Below are 18,119 nucleotides of genomic sequence, written 5' to 3' on the forward strand. Positions count from 1 at the left end.
TCTAGGATGTCCGGATAACATTCAGAAGTGGGTCAGACAGATACCTCCCTAATTCATTAAACAATAAGAAGAAGAAAGAGGTACAGCACAATCAGACTTGTAAAGACCTCTGCTGCCAATTGGAATGAACCGTGTAGAGTCAAATGGAGAAGTATCAGCCATTAAGTCTTTTTCTTGATTACAGCAAGTTTCATGAGATAATAAATTCTTCCTTGGTTCCCTTAAAGGGTCTCCTTGGCCTTCAGCCTTTGTAGCAGAGATAGAAAATAACCTTCCTTAGCTTTGTCTCTCTCATCAAATGAAAAGTTAGCAGAATTCTTTCCAGACTGAACTGTGCTTTTTTTCTAGATCTGACAGCTGCTTTGGTGCCAGTCCTAGATGTTCTCAGTGGATATCCCTGTGGTATGAATCTGAGTACCCTGAAGGAAAAGTTGGAAAAGAAGCATGGATTTGACTTGGAGGCTTTCAGCCAAAAAGCAGGCTGCAATGATGTGATAACATGTTTGTTGACTCTGCCAGGACTTCATTTGTCTTTCTGGAATGGGGAGCAACCCCACGAGTGTATCATTATGCTTCTTTCAAGTGGCCATGCTGTTCCTCACTTGCCACATAGTTCTGAAATCTTTTTGGATAAACACCATTCATCCAATGGATCAAACCTTTCTCAAGAGCTGGTGGAAACAAAGCCAAGTGATAGTAGGTTTTTTATGATAGTAACGTGGTTTTGCTTTAAACATTGAGAATATCAGATCCCTAGGGATGTTTAATATTCAAACTTCAAATAGCCTTATTGTACCCTACAATATGCCATAGTTGTTATGATCACTAGAGGTTTTCTGTTTCTTGTCAGCACTGTGCATTAATTAAGACTGGATCAATATCAGTCATGAGGCTAAATACTTGCCATCACATAAAAACAGATTTATCTCTTTCAAAGGGGAGATTTTAAGTCTACTCAACTAATTGGTATGTGCCAAATTGGATTTTATTAATGAGACAAATACATATAGAGGTTTTCAAATTTAGTGCTATGAAGCTTGAAATTCAGAATCCAAGAAGCTACATGTTGCCTTATAATCACTACTTTTTATTCTGAAGTAGACCCCTCATATGCTGTCCTGTAATCATTGTGAGGTAGTGGTGTGAATTTCTTGTTTTGTACATTCCAGAAATGTGCCTCTTACCTAGGAAGCTCTGATGTAGTTCTTTCTGGTTTCTCTCATGTGTTTCCCTGCTTTGGTGCTTTTCCAGCTTCCTGTAGCTATGTTCTGTCAATTATTTTCAATTATTTTCTGTCACGTTCAGTCCATACTAATCCAATCTACTGGCAAAGCAGCATCACTGAACAGAAATGGATTGGAAAAGAATCCAAATAAGATAGCAGTTTTGACTTAGGATTCTGACTAACAATTCCTGGCACAGAAAAGTAATTTTCAATGTAGGCAAAATATTTTTTTCTATTAGATTTTACCTTTGATTAAGCTGTGTCAAAACTATGTGAAGATTCTCTCTAAAATCCACTTAAATGCCTTTTACTTCCATGTCACATCTAAATGTGTAAATTAGATTCTAGGTTTTATTTGTTTAAAATACATTATTCTAATTTAGCCTCAGTAACCTACCATTCACTGGGACAATTAACTCATCCCTGACCCTCCTTCCCCTATAAAAAGCATACAAATTTTGGTTTTCTTCTTTTGTGTTTGAGTAAAGACAACAAATTAGAAAAGATAAGAGTTATAATATTTAGAATAATAGAAAGTCTTTATTCAGGTTATCAGAACAACTGGGAAGTACAGCTTCAGAGAGCTAATCCAAAGACAGTAGGTTCAACCTGCTTATAGGAACAACTTGGACTCACTGTGATGTCACAGAAGAAAAGGCAGTAGTGTCAAGAGATAAATGCTAGAAGTAAGAGAAGAAGTGAGGGAGATGGAGAATGCACAAGAAGGATAACATGTACATTCAAGTGTTTTTGCTTATATGCTATTGTGTAAGTGTGAGATTAATATTTTTAAATAATGCAATAAAAGTGTATTGGAATAGTACAGATAAGAACTATACAAACCAAACCTGTGTCATCAAACAGTGGCTGGGTTTTCTCATTGTGTTAAGCTGTAAACCATAATTTACAAACTACTCCACTGGATTTACACATCATGCTAAAATGAAATTAAGCAAGCCAGACTTCAGTTTAGCTTAAGATGCAAATCCAGCCAGATTCTGGAGAAGAGGTATAAGTAAAGCTTATTACTTCATTACTACCAGTTTCTGAAATATAGACGCAAAGTAGATAAGATGTCCTTCTGGAGATATGGTCCCTCTACCTGAAAAAGCTGTTGACCTAATAATGATATTAACGTTCAGATAATCAAACCTGTATCAAATTTACTCCAAAATCTTGCAATTTATAGTAGGAGAGCTATAATATTAGAATGATGTATGGAAGAATATGAGCTAATTCAGTGTGCTGGTTAAAGGTGCTGGATTAGAAACAAGGAAATTCAAGTTCTAGCCCTCACTTAGGCAGAAAGACAGCTGGGTGACTTTGGGCCAGTCATTCACTCTTAGCCCTTGGAAGAAGGCAATGGCAAACCATTTCTGAAAATGTTGCCAAGAAAACTTCATGGACTTGTCTATGTAGTCACCAGCAATCAAGGTTGACTTCAACAGTAGCAGAGAGGAACATGTATCCGTCAATCATCCTTTGTGTCCTGGTGAGCACGAGGCCTAGCAATATCTCCCTTAAAAAAAAACAAACCTGAAAATCTAGGCTCTGGGACAGTGTCCTTATTATAATGCATAATAGATCAGTTTTCCAGTGTGACTGAGGCTATGCAGTTGTTGTTTTTTGGCCAGATTTTGTTTCTTTGACCTGAATTTTCTCACACTTTCCTCTATTTTTTTTTACTATTTCAGCTTCCTTTAGCTACTCTTCATCCCAGTTCAACCATTCTCTCTCTTTTGAGTCAGAACACTCTGCCTGCACATCAAAAAATTCAAATCAAGATGAATCAGAAAAAAAGCCTGGTAAGTTTTTATTTGATTCTGAAATATTGGGAACAATGGGAACCAGGCTTAGAGGGTCAGGCAGCGTTAGACCAAGTGGTATATTTTTGTCAAAACAGATCTTTAATACCATTATGAGAAGCCCTCTTGACAATCAGATACTTCAGCTTTTTCTACATCTGGTTATAATTGTTACTGCATATGATTACTCTCTCAGTTCAGTCCTGTTCATATTCCTTCATATAATGAATATGGTTTACTTAAAAGAAAGCTTGCATAGAACTTCGTGTTTCTAGTGTAGAACAGGCTGATGTAACTCTATATCTGTTTTTTTTTTCCAGGTAGAGTAGAACAGCTTTCCCTATTCTGGTATCTTAAGATGTGTTGGAATTGGAATTTCAGAATTCTCAGCTAGCATGTTTCAAAGAGATTTCTGGGAGTTGTAGTCACAAACATATCTAGAGGGCACCAATTTGAACTTTGCTTGGTCAGATCAACAGCCTATCTAGTTCACCATCCTCTTTGCTACATTAGAACCAATTGGCTTAAGTATTCCATACATGGAATAGGAGGACAATAGACTTCTCTTGCTGCTATTCCCCAACAGTTGCTAGTTCTGTCCCATTCTGAAGGCTCCATATTGCCATTTTAGTGTGTGGCTCTTGATAGGTGACTGTTCCTGAATGTGTCTAATCTTATTTTAAAGCTGACCCTCACCACTTCATTTAGAACAATTTATAGTTAAATTGTGGAGTTCCTGTTCTGCCCAGTTTTCTGCTGCACCTATATCAGTGTGATGCAGTCTTGCTGATCACCCTTTTTTTATACTAGCTTGGATGAGGATATTTGTACATGAATATTCCAAGATAATTCTGTTTATTAGAAAAGCATGAAGGAAAGATACCTGTGCAACTCTGCTTGAAAATGGAAAGATCAACATTGATTAAAACAGCCCACCCCAATCTAGTATCAAATCAGTTTATTAATCTAAAAATTCTAATGTAACTATTGATAATCCTAGCTGGGGATGGTAGGACCTGTAGTCCAACCCTCCTGGAGGGTTCCAGATTGGGAAAAACTAGATTAAAAATGTTTTTAAGAAAGCTTAGAAATTAGTGTATAACTGCTTTGTATTTAACAACAATCTTTTTCAGGAAGCTGATAAAGCTGTGTAAAATTAAAACATTAATACATTTTAAAAATATCTTTTGAACATCTTGGGAAAAAAATTATAAAATTTATACATCAATGCTGGTGATTAATTCTGTAATAGCAAAATAATTTGGCCTTTTCCTTACTGCTTATTCCCCCAAAAGGTGGAACACAAACAGTGCTAAAACAGGAATCCTGGCATGATAAACCACACTATAAATAAGCTGTTCTGAACAAATAATCAAGTTATTCTCTAGTTCTCTCTATGTATGGGTGGATACATAAAAAATGGGATTCATTCACTTTCAAGCAGTGAACCATTGGTTATGGTTTAAGTGTGTCTGCATAGGTTGTTTTTATTTATTGCACTAAGCCACAGTTTGTTTTGACCATAGTTTTCAAACACACTCAATGAACTAGTTCACACATAATACTATGCCGTACAAATCACAAAGATTTGCATATTATACTAAGCTAAAACCAAGCAAATCACACTATGGCTTAATACAGTGTGTAAATCTAATCACAAGCTTAGATCTATATAAATTGGCTTTAAATTATGGTTGTTGATTTGAGTCTAATTTGCTTTGGTATTCTTGGCCATAATACCTTGTTACGCACATTACAGAAAGGTATTGCGTGCCTGTTTAGTTCAGTCAATGTTAAGTTCAGTGCAAGCAAACATGTACATTTATCATTAAGACGGGATTCATAACTCTTTTTGTTATGTGCGAATATAGCCATTGTGGTATTGTTGGATTGGCTTGATGCATTAGTTTGCCCTCCATAGCTTTCATGAGCTTTATGTTTGTCTATACATTTTCCCTCCTTTTCAACAGCACTGAGAGGAGTCATGGCATCGCTCACTGCCCTCTTAACCCAGTATAAGAGTGGCCTAAGAGTTAAGAAAGTGCAAGAATTCTTGCTGGCGGTAGAAGGAATTGATCTTGAGAAGTTCAGCATTGCCCAAGGCCACAAAGACACAGTGGAATTTTTGGAGCAACAGATGCCTAAACTGAAGTTGAAATACCGACAGGACAGAATTAATAGTGTTGTTGAACTTAAATCAGGTGATGTTTGGAAGAGGAAGGGCTAACTGCTAGGTTCCATTTTCCTATTACTAATTTAGGCTTACAGAGTGGGTAGTAGTTTTGGTTCAAAAATACTTCACTGAGCTGGATGGAATCAATATTAGTTTCCATGTCTTTTTGCTGTAACAAGTAAAATTAAAGCAGGGGTTGAAAATAAGGTGCCTTCTTGACCCTATTGTCTTGCAAAAACAAAGCTTAAAAAGCACCAGATTCTCTTTAGAGTTGGTGCCCACTGAACCTGACAAAAGGCACCAGATTAAAATCTGTCTCTCTTTGCGTTAGAAATACTTTTATAACCTGGTCCTTTGTTTGTCTTAAAAAAAAAAAAAAAAAAAACATAAAAAACCTTCTGCCAAATACTTTTGTTCTGTCAACCTGTTTTTTTCTTTCATCTGAAAAAGTTGCAAGGGGATCATTAAGCTTATTTCTCTCTGGTAAAGATCATCCACAAATAACTTAAAATTCTAACCACAGTATTGGCTTCCCTTAATGTGGATGTTTTTCTCTGCTTTGTCTAATTTAGGAAAAAAGAAAAAGAAGAGGCCTTGTACAGTTAATCCAGTGAACACACGTAAGTTGACAATTGGAAATGTATGTTGTGTGCGTGATTGCATCGTATCCAACATTGGCAGTTTCCCAGGCTAGCCTGGATAGACCTATCATCCCTAGGTGATGGTTATTGGCATCCCTCCTTGGGGGAGGGGAGCTTTGTTTGTATAACACACACAGAGTCTTTGGATTGGGGAGTGCTATTAAAAAAAAAAGCCAGTTTGGTATAGTAATTAAGATGCTGAGCTAGAAACCAGGAGATCATGAATTGTAATCCTCCCTTAAGCGTGGAAACTGGCCAGTCACTTTCTCTCAGCCCAGCCTACTTCTCAGGGTTGTGGAGCAAGTAAGAGGCAGCATTTTGTATGCCACCTTGAGTTGTAAAAAATAAAGGCGAGATATAAATCTAATAAATCTGTTTTGTGCTCCCCACTTTCTTTCCTCTCCATCGGATGGTAAAAGAAAGCTATCACAGATTTTTATCACATCAAAATGCTATAATCTACAATGACTCAGAGATCAGCCCTGAAGGGAATCATCTGCCATTTATCAGTCTTGGCTAGTAAGTGTGCATCAGGGAAAGTTGCACACATTTAGAAAAGACCCATAAGTTAGGGAGAATTTTATAGGGGAAAAAGTAGTATAGTGGGGCACTTGCTTAGAAAATGGAGGGTTGTCATGAAAGTTGTATAGAAAAATGCAGAAAGTATTGGGGAAAATGTGTACAAAACAAAACCTGCCGCTAGTGTATGCTTGTACTTTCTTGATAGCTATTTATGATTCCTTTCTGCATGATACTCCATTCTTGGATTCTGTTCTATCAATGGGCGTTAATCTGTAATTGTTAGCATATTTGTTTTCTATATTTCTCTTCCTTTTTAAAAAAATCTCACTTTTGAGATCCATACAACAATAAAGGTCAATACCTGATTTCAGATGTGTAAGTAGTAAGCTGTGGCTTATTGTAATTGGATCATAATTGTGATTGGCTCAATTTCTCCTCCTCCAATAAGTCTTCTTGTTAACTTTGCCCCTCTTTTGCTAGATGCTCCCATTCCACTTCTGGAATCCACAGGAACAGCTGATCCACTAAACTCTGCACCAGGTAAACCTCTAAACTGATTCCTCCATACTATAACTAAGGTACAGGTGGTTTTCAGCAAGACCTACGTTAAGCCAGGTGGAAGGAATATTTTTTTGCACCAACTTGGAATTATGAGGACATGCCATGAACAGTCTTGCAAAATTCTGCCGTTGCAGTCATGTCCGTTCAAAAGACACCTACCAAGAGGGGCAAACTGGTGAGATTGTTCTGTACTCTCCCCACTTAGTATGCTCTCGATCATTCCCAGTCTAATTTATTCTTGTTGTCTCTGTAGATCACAAGGTATTGAACTGCAGCCACACCCAATTTTTATTTTATAAGAATGTTTGGGCATAATTTATAATAATGAAAAGAATGGGCTAGAAATGTTACGAAGTGATTATTCTCATGAACAAAGGCAGTGTGCAGGCTGGCACTTTGCAGCATGTAAGCTTCTCTAGGGTTTTTTTTCCCCCTAATTAAAAAAAAGAAGAAGCTAAAGAGGTAGGACATTGCATACTTATCCCTAATTAAGCTATTTGGAAATAGTTTGTATTGATAGCCAAATCAGCAAATTTTCAAGACAATTTGCAAAGTCACATTATTTAATGTAGCTGGAGAATCTGCCAGAAGTCTGCATGGTTTTCTGGGAGCCGCAGAATGATTTTACTTTTCCTGAGCCTTCGGGAGGTGGATCATATTCAGTTTCTTAATATTCTAGTAGTGGAATATTAATTCTAGTAGGAGAGAGACATGTGATGTAGCGGTTTAAGGCATGGGACTAGGGGTGGGGAGACTGAGTTCTACACCTTCCTTAGGCATGAAAGCCGGCCGTGTGACTTTGGGCTAATCACTTTCTATCGGTTCTAGAAAGCAAGTACTAGTAAGCCCCTTCTGAAATGTTGCCAAGTAACTTCATGGACTTGTCCATCTATTTACCAGGAGTCAAGATTGACTCAAAGAACCATAACAACAGGCCAACTGCTGTTTGCAAGCTATATAGCATCTTTTATATTATTTTAGCCTGTAAATACTGTATGTTGCCTTGACCTCCTGTGAGTTGTTCTCTGCAACCTGGAGGGCATCAAGTGTCCTGCCCCTGGAGTGGTAATACACTTGTGGCTCTTGAGATATTGTTGGAGTATAGTCTCCATCATCCTTTGCTAGGACTTGAAATCCAGTAATGGGCCTCAGGTTACTCATTGGCCTACCTTATATCAAGCTTAATAGTTTGGTATTTTGAGTGGACATATTTATAGAATAACTCAATTTTTGTAACTGGAAAGTTTTTCAACTAACTGTTACTAATTAGGTCTCTGGTCAAAGTGCGACTGTGGCTGTTCACTCATTAACAATAAGAGTACACTGTCTTTGTGTAATCTTCATATTTGTTCAGCTAGAAAAATAGCTTTTTCTTGTGGACATTGGAGTGGGTAGGGATCAATCTGACCTTTGCACAGTTATAGCTGACCTTTATAGGAAAAAAAATAGAGGGCAAAAAATGAAGAAATAGACAGAAAATATATTTTTCAGGAGGCCCCATATGCAAATGTTTTAGTGGCTTATATGTATTTCTTTGCTTGAATTTATCTTAGGAAAAGATGATAGCCAAAACTCTTGAATATTGCTGTGGTCTATGCTATCCAGCAGTAGCTCTTTTAAAGTTCAGGCAGAGTTCTTTCCCTATCCTACGTTGGTTCTTGATTTTGAGATCTCCTGCAGGCTGACTATATGCATTAAAATGGAGGGGTGGTAGTGTGGGTTATAGTCCCAAATAACTGGGAAATGCCAGGCTGCCTATCCTTAGTCTAAGTAATAGCACAGGTGGAGAAGCTGTCCTCTCGAGCTGTTTTTGGATTACAGGCTCCATTAACAGTAACTGCAGCCATGCTGGCTGAAGCTGTTGAAAACTGAAATTGAACAAAGTGAGGGGATTCATAAGTCCCCCATACCTTCTCTTTGGTTCAGATTATTTCCATTTGCAATGTCCTTGTTATTTGTTCAGTTTTCTTGGGGGAGGGGGTTGAATTTTTATTTTTTTTTTTGGTGTGATATTTGAGTGATTTGGCTTATGTGCAACCTGCAATTGCAATCACTCATTACAATTTCCAGGCCCAATGTAAAAGTTGGCATTGATCATTAAAAACTTTCCTCTTCCTTTTGAACCTACCTGTGTGATGAACTCTACCTTGGTTCTGCTTCATATGTCCTCACCATGAGAAGTAGTGGTCTACTTCTCTCGACTGTAACACTGAAGCTGTACAGTTTAATCTCTTAAGAAGGAGATACACAAAAGTTTCTGTTGAACTTGTCTGTGTTGTGCTGATCTCAGATTGTTGCTAACTGTGCTGATACAGCCTCTTTTTAAAAGTAGCTTTTTGTCTCTTGTTCTCCCTCTTAGAGACTTAAAATAATAGACAAATTACTGGTATGTTACATAAGTGAATGTTCTCTTTCAGTTATCTCTTCAATAATGGTGCACAACTTCTTTCCTAGGCTTAGAAGACATCTCTAAACCTGCTTTGGCTATCAGTGATCCCTCTGCAAGTGACTCTCAGCATCAAAGCCTACCTGCTCCAATTGCTGTAGTGCACCCTGAAGTAAACAACTTGTTTCACACCAACAAGCCTGTTCCATCTGCCACCACACCAAATGTCTCATTATTTCAGGAGCCCAACAATGCTTTATCAGTCAAAGCCAAGAGAACCTCTCTTTCCCCTTCCAGTGTTCTGCCAGATCACCCAAACACATACCAGTTTGTTGCAGAATCACTCACTGAAGAGATACCCAGCAATTCACATTTAACCACTTTCCAACCTTCTGTTGTCCTGGATGAACTGAAGCAGCAAGTGGCCCACATTCTGGCCATGCATCCAGAGGGTATGTCTCTCTTCCAGTTCCGTGCTGCCTACAGTGCTACCTTTGAGAAGCACTTCCCAGTGGGGGACGCTGCTTCTGCCAAGCAACGTCTACTTGAGATGCCAGACATTGTTTATCTGAAGGGCCATGGTGTTCAGGTGTTGCTGTTGCCTGTATCCTCTGACATCTCACCTGTAAAATCAGGTATGTGCTATTACAGAATTTTTTTAGATTCATAATTTCACATTTCTTCTGCATTGTGTTTTTGAAACAGAAAAGTAGGTTCACTGTCCCAAATTCTCCTTCCATGCTTTCTACAAACCACATGTCCAAATTAAAACAACTTTCGAGCTTGCATTGTTCCAACAAGCAAGAACACTTCATCTTCATCAGGCACAACCATTATAAATCCTAAGCACATAGGATAAAGAAGAGTTAAATGAGGTTGTTGCTTCTGCCTGCCTTGAGCTCTTTTAGATTTGATTATTAGAAACTGACCCCCACCCCCATCCCCAGTATCCTTACCGTTTGAGGGAAAGAAATAGTCCCACTCTTCTGAAGTGGGAAGGCAAGACTAAGGACAAGTTTGGGAGAATGGGAATAGAGGGGTATAGAAGGACACAGACATGTTTTATCTTTTGTTATGTTTGGGTTCAGGGAGGGCATGACATGAAGGAAAATGCAAGATTGTGCAGAACTTTTTCCTTCTCATCAAACTGGTTATTCAACTTGTGAATGGCCATTGAGCCCTCAGAACCCCTTTGGGCCATGATTGCTGAAAACTGCTAGCAACTTCCTGATATTTTGCAGTGGGAAACATATGAGACTGTTGTGTAAACCCTAAAATAGCATATGGCAATTTTTTAAAACAATCCCTAAAATTGTCCCCCAGCCAGCCCACACATCTATATGTGCGATGCAACCCGTCTTATCTTAATGTTGGGTTCTGCTGTAGACCAGATGAAGGCCAATAAAGAGCCAGCAAAAGCAATGTAAAGTTGATGTGTAAGCATAATCATTCATTGCTCAGAGATGTGGCAAAATTCCCTTGGTACAGTTTTATCATAAGTTTCACATTCTTTTATAGCCTTTTGCCCAGGTGAGTATGAAGCCTGAAGTTCTTGGCCAAGATCCCATAAAGTGCTCTGCTCCCTGGCCTTCAGTGGCTGGTCTGCTTCTAGCCACTCCTTTTGTCTACCTACTTTTCAGATAATTTTTTTTTTCCCCCCCAGGTCAGACTGCCTCTTCCAAAGTGGAGAACGTTACGGTGGTTTCTAGCCTTGCTTTGGTCAAACCTCTACCTCTGACTAAGTCTAATCTAAAAACCCTTCAATCCCATTCCATTTGGACACCACCTTTGGAATCCCTTGGAAAGTCAGGAGGGATGGATTCCTGCACCCCTAAGGACCTATCCCTAAGAGCGCCTTCAGCCCCATGGCAAGAACAAGAGAAGGCCAGAACAAGCTTCACAGACCTTTCAGATCAGCTTCATTTGTCAAAAATACAAGAGGTTCCAGTGTTCCCTGGCCACTCTTTGCCTAAAAGTGAACCTCCAGTAGTCCCACAATCTTACCCAAAGCCTGCTGTTCCCGAGGCTGTCATGATGCCTGTACCTAAGCCCCGTCGTTCCCTCTTGAAATCTTCTGCATCTGTCGGAGCACCAGAAAATAAAGGGAATAAGCCATGCCCTGAGCTTCATCCCCAGGATGTCCCAAGTTCAGTTAATACTGTGCAAAAAAACATGACCAATCTCAAGCTAACAAAGATCCACCTCACTCCGCATTCCTCTGCAGCTTTACCTATACATTCTCAAGACGCTGTATGTGATGAGAATTTGCAGCCAGGTATTCTTAAGTCCAGACCTGCATCTCTCGCTAATTCATGGATGTCTGACAACACTGTTCCGTCTCCTTCCAGTTTTGTAACATGGCAGGAGCCAGTAGATTGTTCTCCTACCCCGTTGTATCCAGGAAACTCAGTTCTATCAGTTGACCCAGCACCAGTTCCACCAGTTTCTGTGAATCTTTCTGGAATTCACCTTCCAAAGAATACATCACAGAGCTCCTATTGTGCCCAATCTATGCTTCCAGTTCAACCACTGTCTCCCATCCTGAGTACAGAACAAAGGAACTGTAATCACACTCTTGCCGAATTGGATCCCTTTTCTCAAGTACAGAAACAATCCACCGCCCTGCAGCATTCCTTGAGCTCAGTTCCTGACTCCTCTACAAAGAGGCATTCTGTTTCTTCATTGGCTACAAATTCAGCAAGCTTCTTTCCTTCCAGATCCCAACCAGATCACCAAGTACAACAGCATACCCATGCAAAGCTAGATGATCTGCAACCCATTTCTGTTTCTTTAGCAGATAAGAGCCCCATCAAAACTTCTTTGGGCACAGTATCTTCTGCAGCCATATATCAGAAAAAATCCGCTTATGTGAATCCTCTTGAAACCACCTCAACCAGAGAATCATTCAGTACCTGTTCTATCGATGAATCTCTGCAGTCTTTGCATGCTTTATCTGCAGTCACCAATAATTCCAGGGCTTTGTCGTCTGTATCCTCCTTAAGGACAAAAGCAGTAAGTCCAGCTTCTTCCCCATTAGAATCTACCAGCAACTCATCCGATCGGTTTGCCTATGCTTCTGCTAAGATCACCAGTGATTCCAGTTCTTTGTCTTCTGAGACTCATGCTTTCACTCAGCAGAGACAGTATGCCAGGGCAACTGCTACTGGAGTCTCAAACAGAAAAGCATCAAGCGCAACTTCTTCACTGCCAGAATCCACCACCAGTTCATCCCACCAGTTTGCATATGATTCCACCAGGATCACCACTCATTCCAGTGCTCTATCTTCTGAGGCTTATGCCTTCGCACATCAGAGACAGAACGTGCAGGCGAGTGCTCCTGTAATTGCCTCAAGCACAAAGACAGCCAGCTCCATTTCTTCTCTAGACTCTACCACCGACCTATCTGCCCAGTATGCCTGTGCTTCTGCTAAGACCACCAGTAGTTCCAATGTTTTGTCTTCTGAGGCATATGCTTTCACACATCAGAGACAATATAGCAGCGCAACTGCTTCAGCAGTCTCTTCAAGGACAAGATCAAGAAGCAGAACACCTTCCCCTTTAAAATATACCTCCTATCGTTCATCCAGTACTGGTTTCAATACTAGTTTAACCCATGCTCCTCCTAGTCAGAATAACTTCATATCCTCACTTTCTGAACAAGGGGACAGTTCTTCTGCCTCTCTGCAGGAAAAGCAAATGCCTTACTACTCTGTTCCCCAGAATAGTCCTTCCAAAAGCTATGATAAATGTTTCATCCTGTAATAGCTAGCCTTAAAGTGGTCCATATGAAAACATCTCCACGTGGAGACTTTTTTCAAGGAAAGGGATGAAGAATGACCTCTTGAATGTGCTGAACGAGTGCATTCAGAGTCTACCCTTGTGCTGAGCCAACCAGTGACCACTGTTAAGTGTCAAATTCAGAGAATTCTGTATGGTGCTTATATATTGCAGTCCAAAAAAGAATTGCAGTGATGGTCCCTGAACCATTTTATGTTGCAGTTTTTCCTAAGACTGCTGCCAATTCTGAAGGATAAAATAGGCATGGAGAAAGAGCATGTGAAGAGACAGAGAATTTAAATCTGAAGTTGACTAAGGTAGACTTGGTTGACTAGTGGGATCAGTATGCATATACTGTGCTGAAATAACAGGGTAGCGTGTTAAGAGTATCGTAATTAAACCACTTTTCACCCATAAAAAGAGCTGTCCCTACACACAGTGAAATAGCTACCTCAAATGGCACATAATACGGAGCTGCAGTTCAGTAATAGAGGAAAGAACGATGGCTGCTATTACAGCCATTTTAGTGCCCTCTAGCTTATTTGCTGGCTTTTGGTGTGATAGAGAACACTATCCACCAACACCATTCAACCAATGTCAGCTGATTCATTTTCTGCATGAGGAATAGAAGCAGTGGATTTTTTTCTCAGGTAAGCATATGCCCTGGGTTCCTGCCCAGAAAACTCACTGTGAGATCTTCCTTTCAGTTTTACTTACTAGAATTTTTTAGAGAAAAAGGGAAGAGTTTCTAATTGCCCATAGTGGTCAGATTCTGTGCTGGAAGCAGCTTGGTTTGCTGATGTGCGTACATTATATAATTGCATATAATAACTTCATAATGTTTTTCTATTCTGAAATCACGGGCAAGAAGCTGATCCCTGAATCTTCGGCCTTCTTTCTCAAGCTTTTCAAACGTTTGTTGTATTGTTGCATACAAAGCATTTGAAATGTTAATTCTGAAGCAATTTGAATCAGTAACTTTGAAAAAGAGGCAGATTTGCAGGATGTTGAAGGTGTTACCCTCTGTATCTGATAATGTCTGGGAGCAGAATGGTTGAACGTTGTGCTGTCTGTATTTTCCCTTGGAAGTTCTGCTGAACCATTTCACTTGGGTTGTGATTTGGCAAGAAACAAAACCTGGACTGTTCTGATTCTGAGTTATGACCAAAACAGAATCTGAAGGGATGGATCCTGGAGTGATTTTAAGAATGAATACAGCTAAGTTGAAATGTGTTGCTTTCTGTCCTCCTGCTTCTCCTCCACACAGCCTGGGTGCTTGCCTGCTCACTTCCCATTTTCCCAGCACTTTTTCTTTCCACCCCTGCAGCTACCACTGATGTCCCAGAGCAGTGTATACCCCTGGATGACCTGTCCATCAGTCTTCCCAGTACCCTCCCCTTAGCCAGCTCCTGCCCTTCTTCCCAGTGCCTTCGCATCTCTCGCTACTCGCTCCTTGGCCATCCCTGCCACTGCAGATGTCTGCATATGCCATTGCCAAGAAAATCCTTCAGCCCTGATTTATTCTTGTTGTCCACCCTCCTCTGGAACTACAACTTCCAGAAGCAGCCACATTTTGGTCTGCATCTAGAATGAAGCAGTCTTGTGATGGGGACCAATACCGTTAGAAACGTGTTTTGGTTCAGGCAAAGTGCAACCCAAACAACCTCTTCCATGTACAAATCTCCAAATCCTAGTGTATCTGCCTTCACTAAGCTACATTTTTTTGGGGGGGGGGTCTATTCCCTCAATGGGAGCAGATAGTTTTGTTTTAAATCCTTTCTCTAACCCAGACCCTAACTTGCTTCTGGCTTAGTATCAACCATCTCTACTTTGCAACTGCCTTTTCTCCCAACAGCTGTTGCCCCCCTTCCCCAGCCCTATAGAGAAAGAAGTTAACCTCTTAGGGATAGTTAGACCCAACAGGACAAGAATTTGGAAGGATCTATTATTCAAGGAACAATAATTCAAGAAACGTGCATATTTTTTATAGAGAGGTTTCCTAGTGCATTCTATCTCCAATGTAATGTTTTTTTAAACAACTAATAACTTCTGTACTTGTTTGATTTTATTGTGTGTTGGTCTTTTGGCCATATTTTTTTGTTTCAGATATAATAAAATGTTTTTAGCAGAGGTAAGTTCTTACGTTTGACATTTTTTAATTATATTGTCACATATTTTTATGTAAATGGATATGGGCAAAAATCTATTGGAACTGCTTAAAGGATCAGGAATCTCTCATGTTTTATTTAACCTTTTTTATTAGTACTACATCCCCCCCCCCCTCAAAACTTACAGATCAGCAGATGTGCATATCATCTATATTATAGAGATAGCCAGTTGGGTGTAGCAGTTAAAGTGCTGGCCTAGAAACCAGGAGACTATAAGTTCTAGGCCTTTCTTAGACATGAAAGCCACCAAGTTGACTTTGAGCCAGTTACCCTCTCTCGGCCCAGCCCACTTCACAGGGCGCTTGCAGGGAAAATAGATGGGCTGGACTATTAGGTATATTCGCTTCCTTGAGTTATATATAAAAAAGGTGGGATAAATAATAAAATATACTGTTTGTAAGTAATACATCAAATTCCATGCAGTATTTGTTGTAGAAAAATCACTTCTGAAAACATTTAAGATTGGATCAGAACAGAGTAGTAAATAGTATGATCTTCTGACTGTAAGTGATAAAATTCAATCCATTTCAATTTGCTGATGCTCAGTGCAGTATATAGTCAATTCATTTCATTTTTCACTGTGTTGAGTTTTCCCATATTCACAATGAATGGTGTGGCTTTCATAGTCAGGAAGGATCTAACAAGAACAGTACTTGGCTACAGTACAATCAGTGACTGAATAATATCAGCTAGAATTCATAGACAACCCTTTAGTTGGAAAGTTTTTTTCAGACTTAGCAGGAGAAAAAGGTACCCTTTTATAAGCTAAAGCTGCTTTGGGTAAATATTTCAATCCATGAAAAAATGTTGCAATGGAGCGGTTGACATTTGGAGACAGAATACAGATCAAGCATGTGAGTATAGACATTTAGAAACAGATATGATGGAAAAATGCATTCAAAAGCATTGTATAATAATTGCAGCAAGAAGATCTGACCTGGGTAAGGCATTGCCATGCCCAGATTGTATGAAAGGAGAAAGCTGCCCATGGTGGCAAGGAGTAGCATTGCTATTCACCTTCCATTAATTAAAATATGGTGAAAAGGCCAGCAAAATGCAGTCAGAAGTATTCTAGGGTTCAAGTCAGATACAGCGAGATCTTCCTTGTTATCACTGTGTTGCACCATTCCAGAGAATAATGCGGTGCAGTGAACACCACCTGTTTATATTGGGGGGGGGGGAGGGGGGAAGGACATCTATAGTAGCTGAGTTTGTTCCAAGTGCTGCATCTTGGAAGCAGTCCATAAAACAACTACATGCAAGAACAAAGTTTGTAAGGGCAGGTAGGACAACAGAAAGTGTCAAGTGGCAATGACAAGAAATTTTTTTTTCCCTAAATGCTGAAGAAAAGAAACTGAGTGTTAAAGGGGAAGCAGCTAGAAATGGTGAATGATACTGAGAGTACACAAAACTTTATTTGCAGCAAACTTTATTATGCACAATTGCAAGCAAGGAGTCACACCCCACCCACCCACTCACCTTGTCATTTGACAACCTTACAGCACAATTTGCTTGGAACAATAATATGGTTGATGATGTTGGTATGTTATTAAAGGAGACCTAGAGCTACTACTTGGTTGAGAAATTACTTTTGCTCTTCATATTTCTCAGGAAATAGACTATAAACTATATTACAAATGTTATTGCTCATTCTTAGAGTCAGCTGGATCAGCTGGTGAAAGAGTACAATTTCTTGTTTAAAGATCTTGGACCAAAAAGATACTAATAATCTGTCTTCGTATCTATTTGAGGTAGTAAACAAGACTCTGGGATGAGAGCACCATCCTATACCAACAATAGATAATATTTTGAATGCCAATGAAGATGCACAGATTTTTGCTAAATAAGATGGGAGCAAAGATTTTGACAAATAGCATTCTCACCAGCATCTTTCCATTTGACAACCTTTAACATGTGCTGTGGTTGTTAGGTTCCATAGCATTCCATTTGGACTTTTAAATGCTCCTGAGTCATATCAATTATCCTACAAAGTCCTGTGTTGTCTGGGGTATGTATGATGTTGTGGTCTAGGTAGCAACTGTTGGAGAGGCTCTCATTCTGACACTTTTCTGTTGTTTCCTTTGATTTCAGCTGGCAGCCAGTTCATTAACCCCAAATCATTGTTTAGCTTCTGTTTAGTGAAATGGGAAATATATGTTAACTTTCTAAGTCAGTTGAAGATACTTTATTTTAATCTATTTTATTTTGAAAATATGCTAGGTATAGTGATCTTGAGTGACAGAGAAAAAATCTCAATTGTTAGAGTTTTGCTGCCACTTTTATGCCTTTTCCTAATGTTTATATTGTCAGTAGTGAGAATGCTGTGATCATCTTTGTAATCTGCTTGGATTCCCACCATCTTCTTTGCATGTACTACTTTTTCAGTAATTTCTCTTGGTTGGAAATTATCACCACTACAGTTACTCCTAAGTTTTAGCGTTCTTATTTTGAAGAAGAAGGCAGTCTCTTTGCCCTTCCTGCTGAGTTAATATTTTATATCCTTGCTGAAACACTAGAGGTACGTAGTTCTGCTAGATGTCATGGCTGTAAACCACTACACAACCATGAAGAGTAATTGGGTTTCGTGCTGATGATGCTTTCTTGCTGGTTGGGAGTCTTGTTTTGCATTACATTTACTAGAGTTTGGGGGAATGTGATGCCTTATGGTGGCTGCCATGCCATCTATCTTTTTTTTTTTTTTTAATATAAAACAAGCTGTTCTTTGCAGATACCACCCAAATTCAATTGATAGTAATAATCTCATCTTGTTTCATGCTGTTGACTTTTCAGACAATTGTCTCCTAATTCTGCATCCTTGTCACTATGGTGAGAATGCCTTCAGTACACAGGAAGAGAGCCTT

At 39.4% G+C, this 18,119-nt stretch overlaps 1 protein-coding gene across 1 annotated transcript in view; it reads left to right on the forward strand.

The window, feature by feature from the left end:
- The window catches only part of LOC103050897 (uncharacterized), a 37,094-nt gene extending 21,879 nt beyond the window's left edge, over positions 1-15,215 (forward strand). Inside the window, exons 7-13 of the mRNA XM_088142892.1 lie at positions 349-696; positions 2,920-3,030; positions 5,001-5,231; positions 5,776-5,823; positions 6,847-6,906; positions 9,382-9,948; positions 10,977-15,215. Of these exons, the coding sequence (XP_087999018.1) occupies positions 349-696; positions 2,920-3,030; positions 5,001-5,231; positions 5,776-5,823; positions 6,847-6,906; positions 9,382-9,948; positions 10,977-13,075 (3,464 nt within the window). The 3' untranslated portion in view covers positions 13,076-15,215. The remainder of the gene's footprint in view (positions 1-348; positions 697-2,919; positions 3,031-5,000; positions 5,232-5,775; positions 5,824-6,846; positions 6,907-9,381; positions 9,949-10,976) is intronic.
- The last annotated feature ends 2,904 nt before the right edge of the window (positions 15,216-18,119 follow it).

Source organism: Python bivittatus, unplaced genomic scaffold, assembly GCF_059951505.1.
Source record: "Python bivittatus isolate LINGU-HERP-01145 unplaced genomic scaffold, Pbiv_v1 ctg000440_np1212, whole genome shotgun sequence".
NCBI classification, from domain to species: domain Eukaryota; kingdom Metazoa; phylum Chordata; class Lepidosauria; order Squamata; family Pythonidae; genus Python; species Python bivittatus.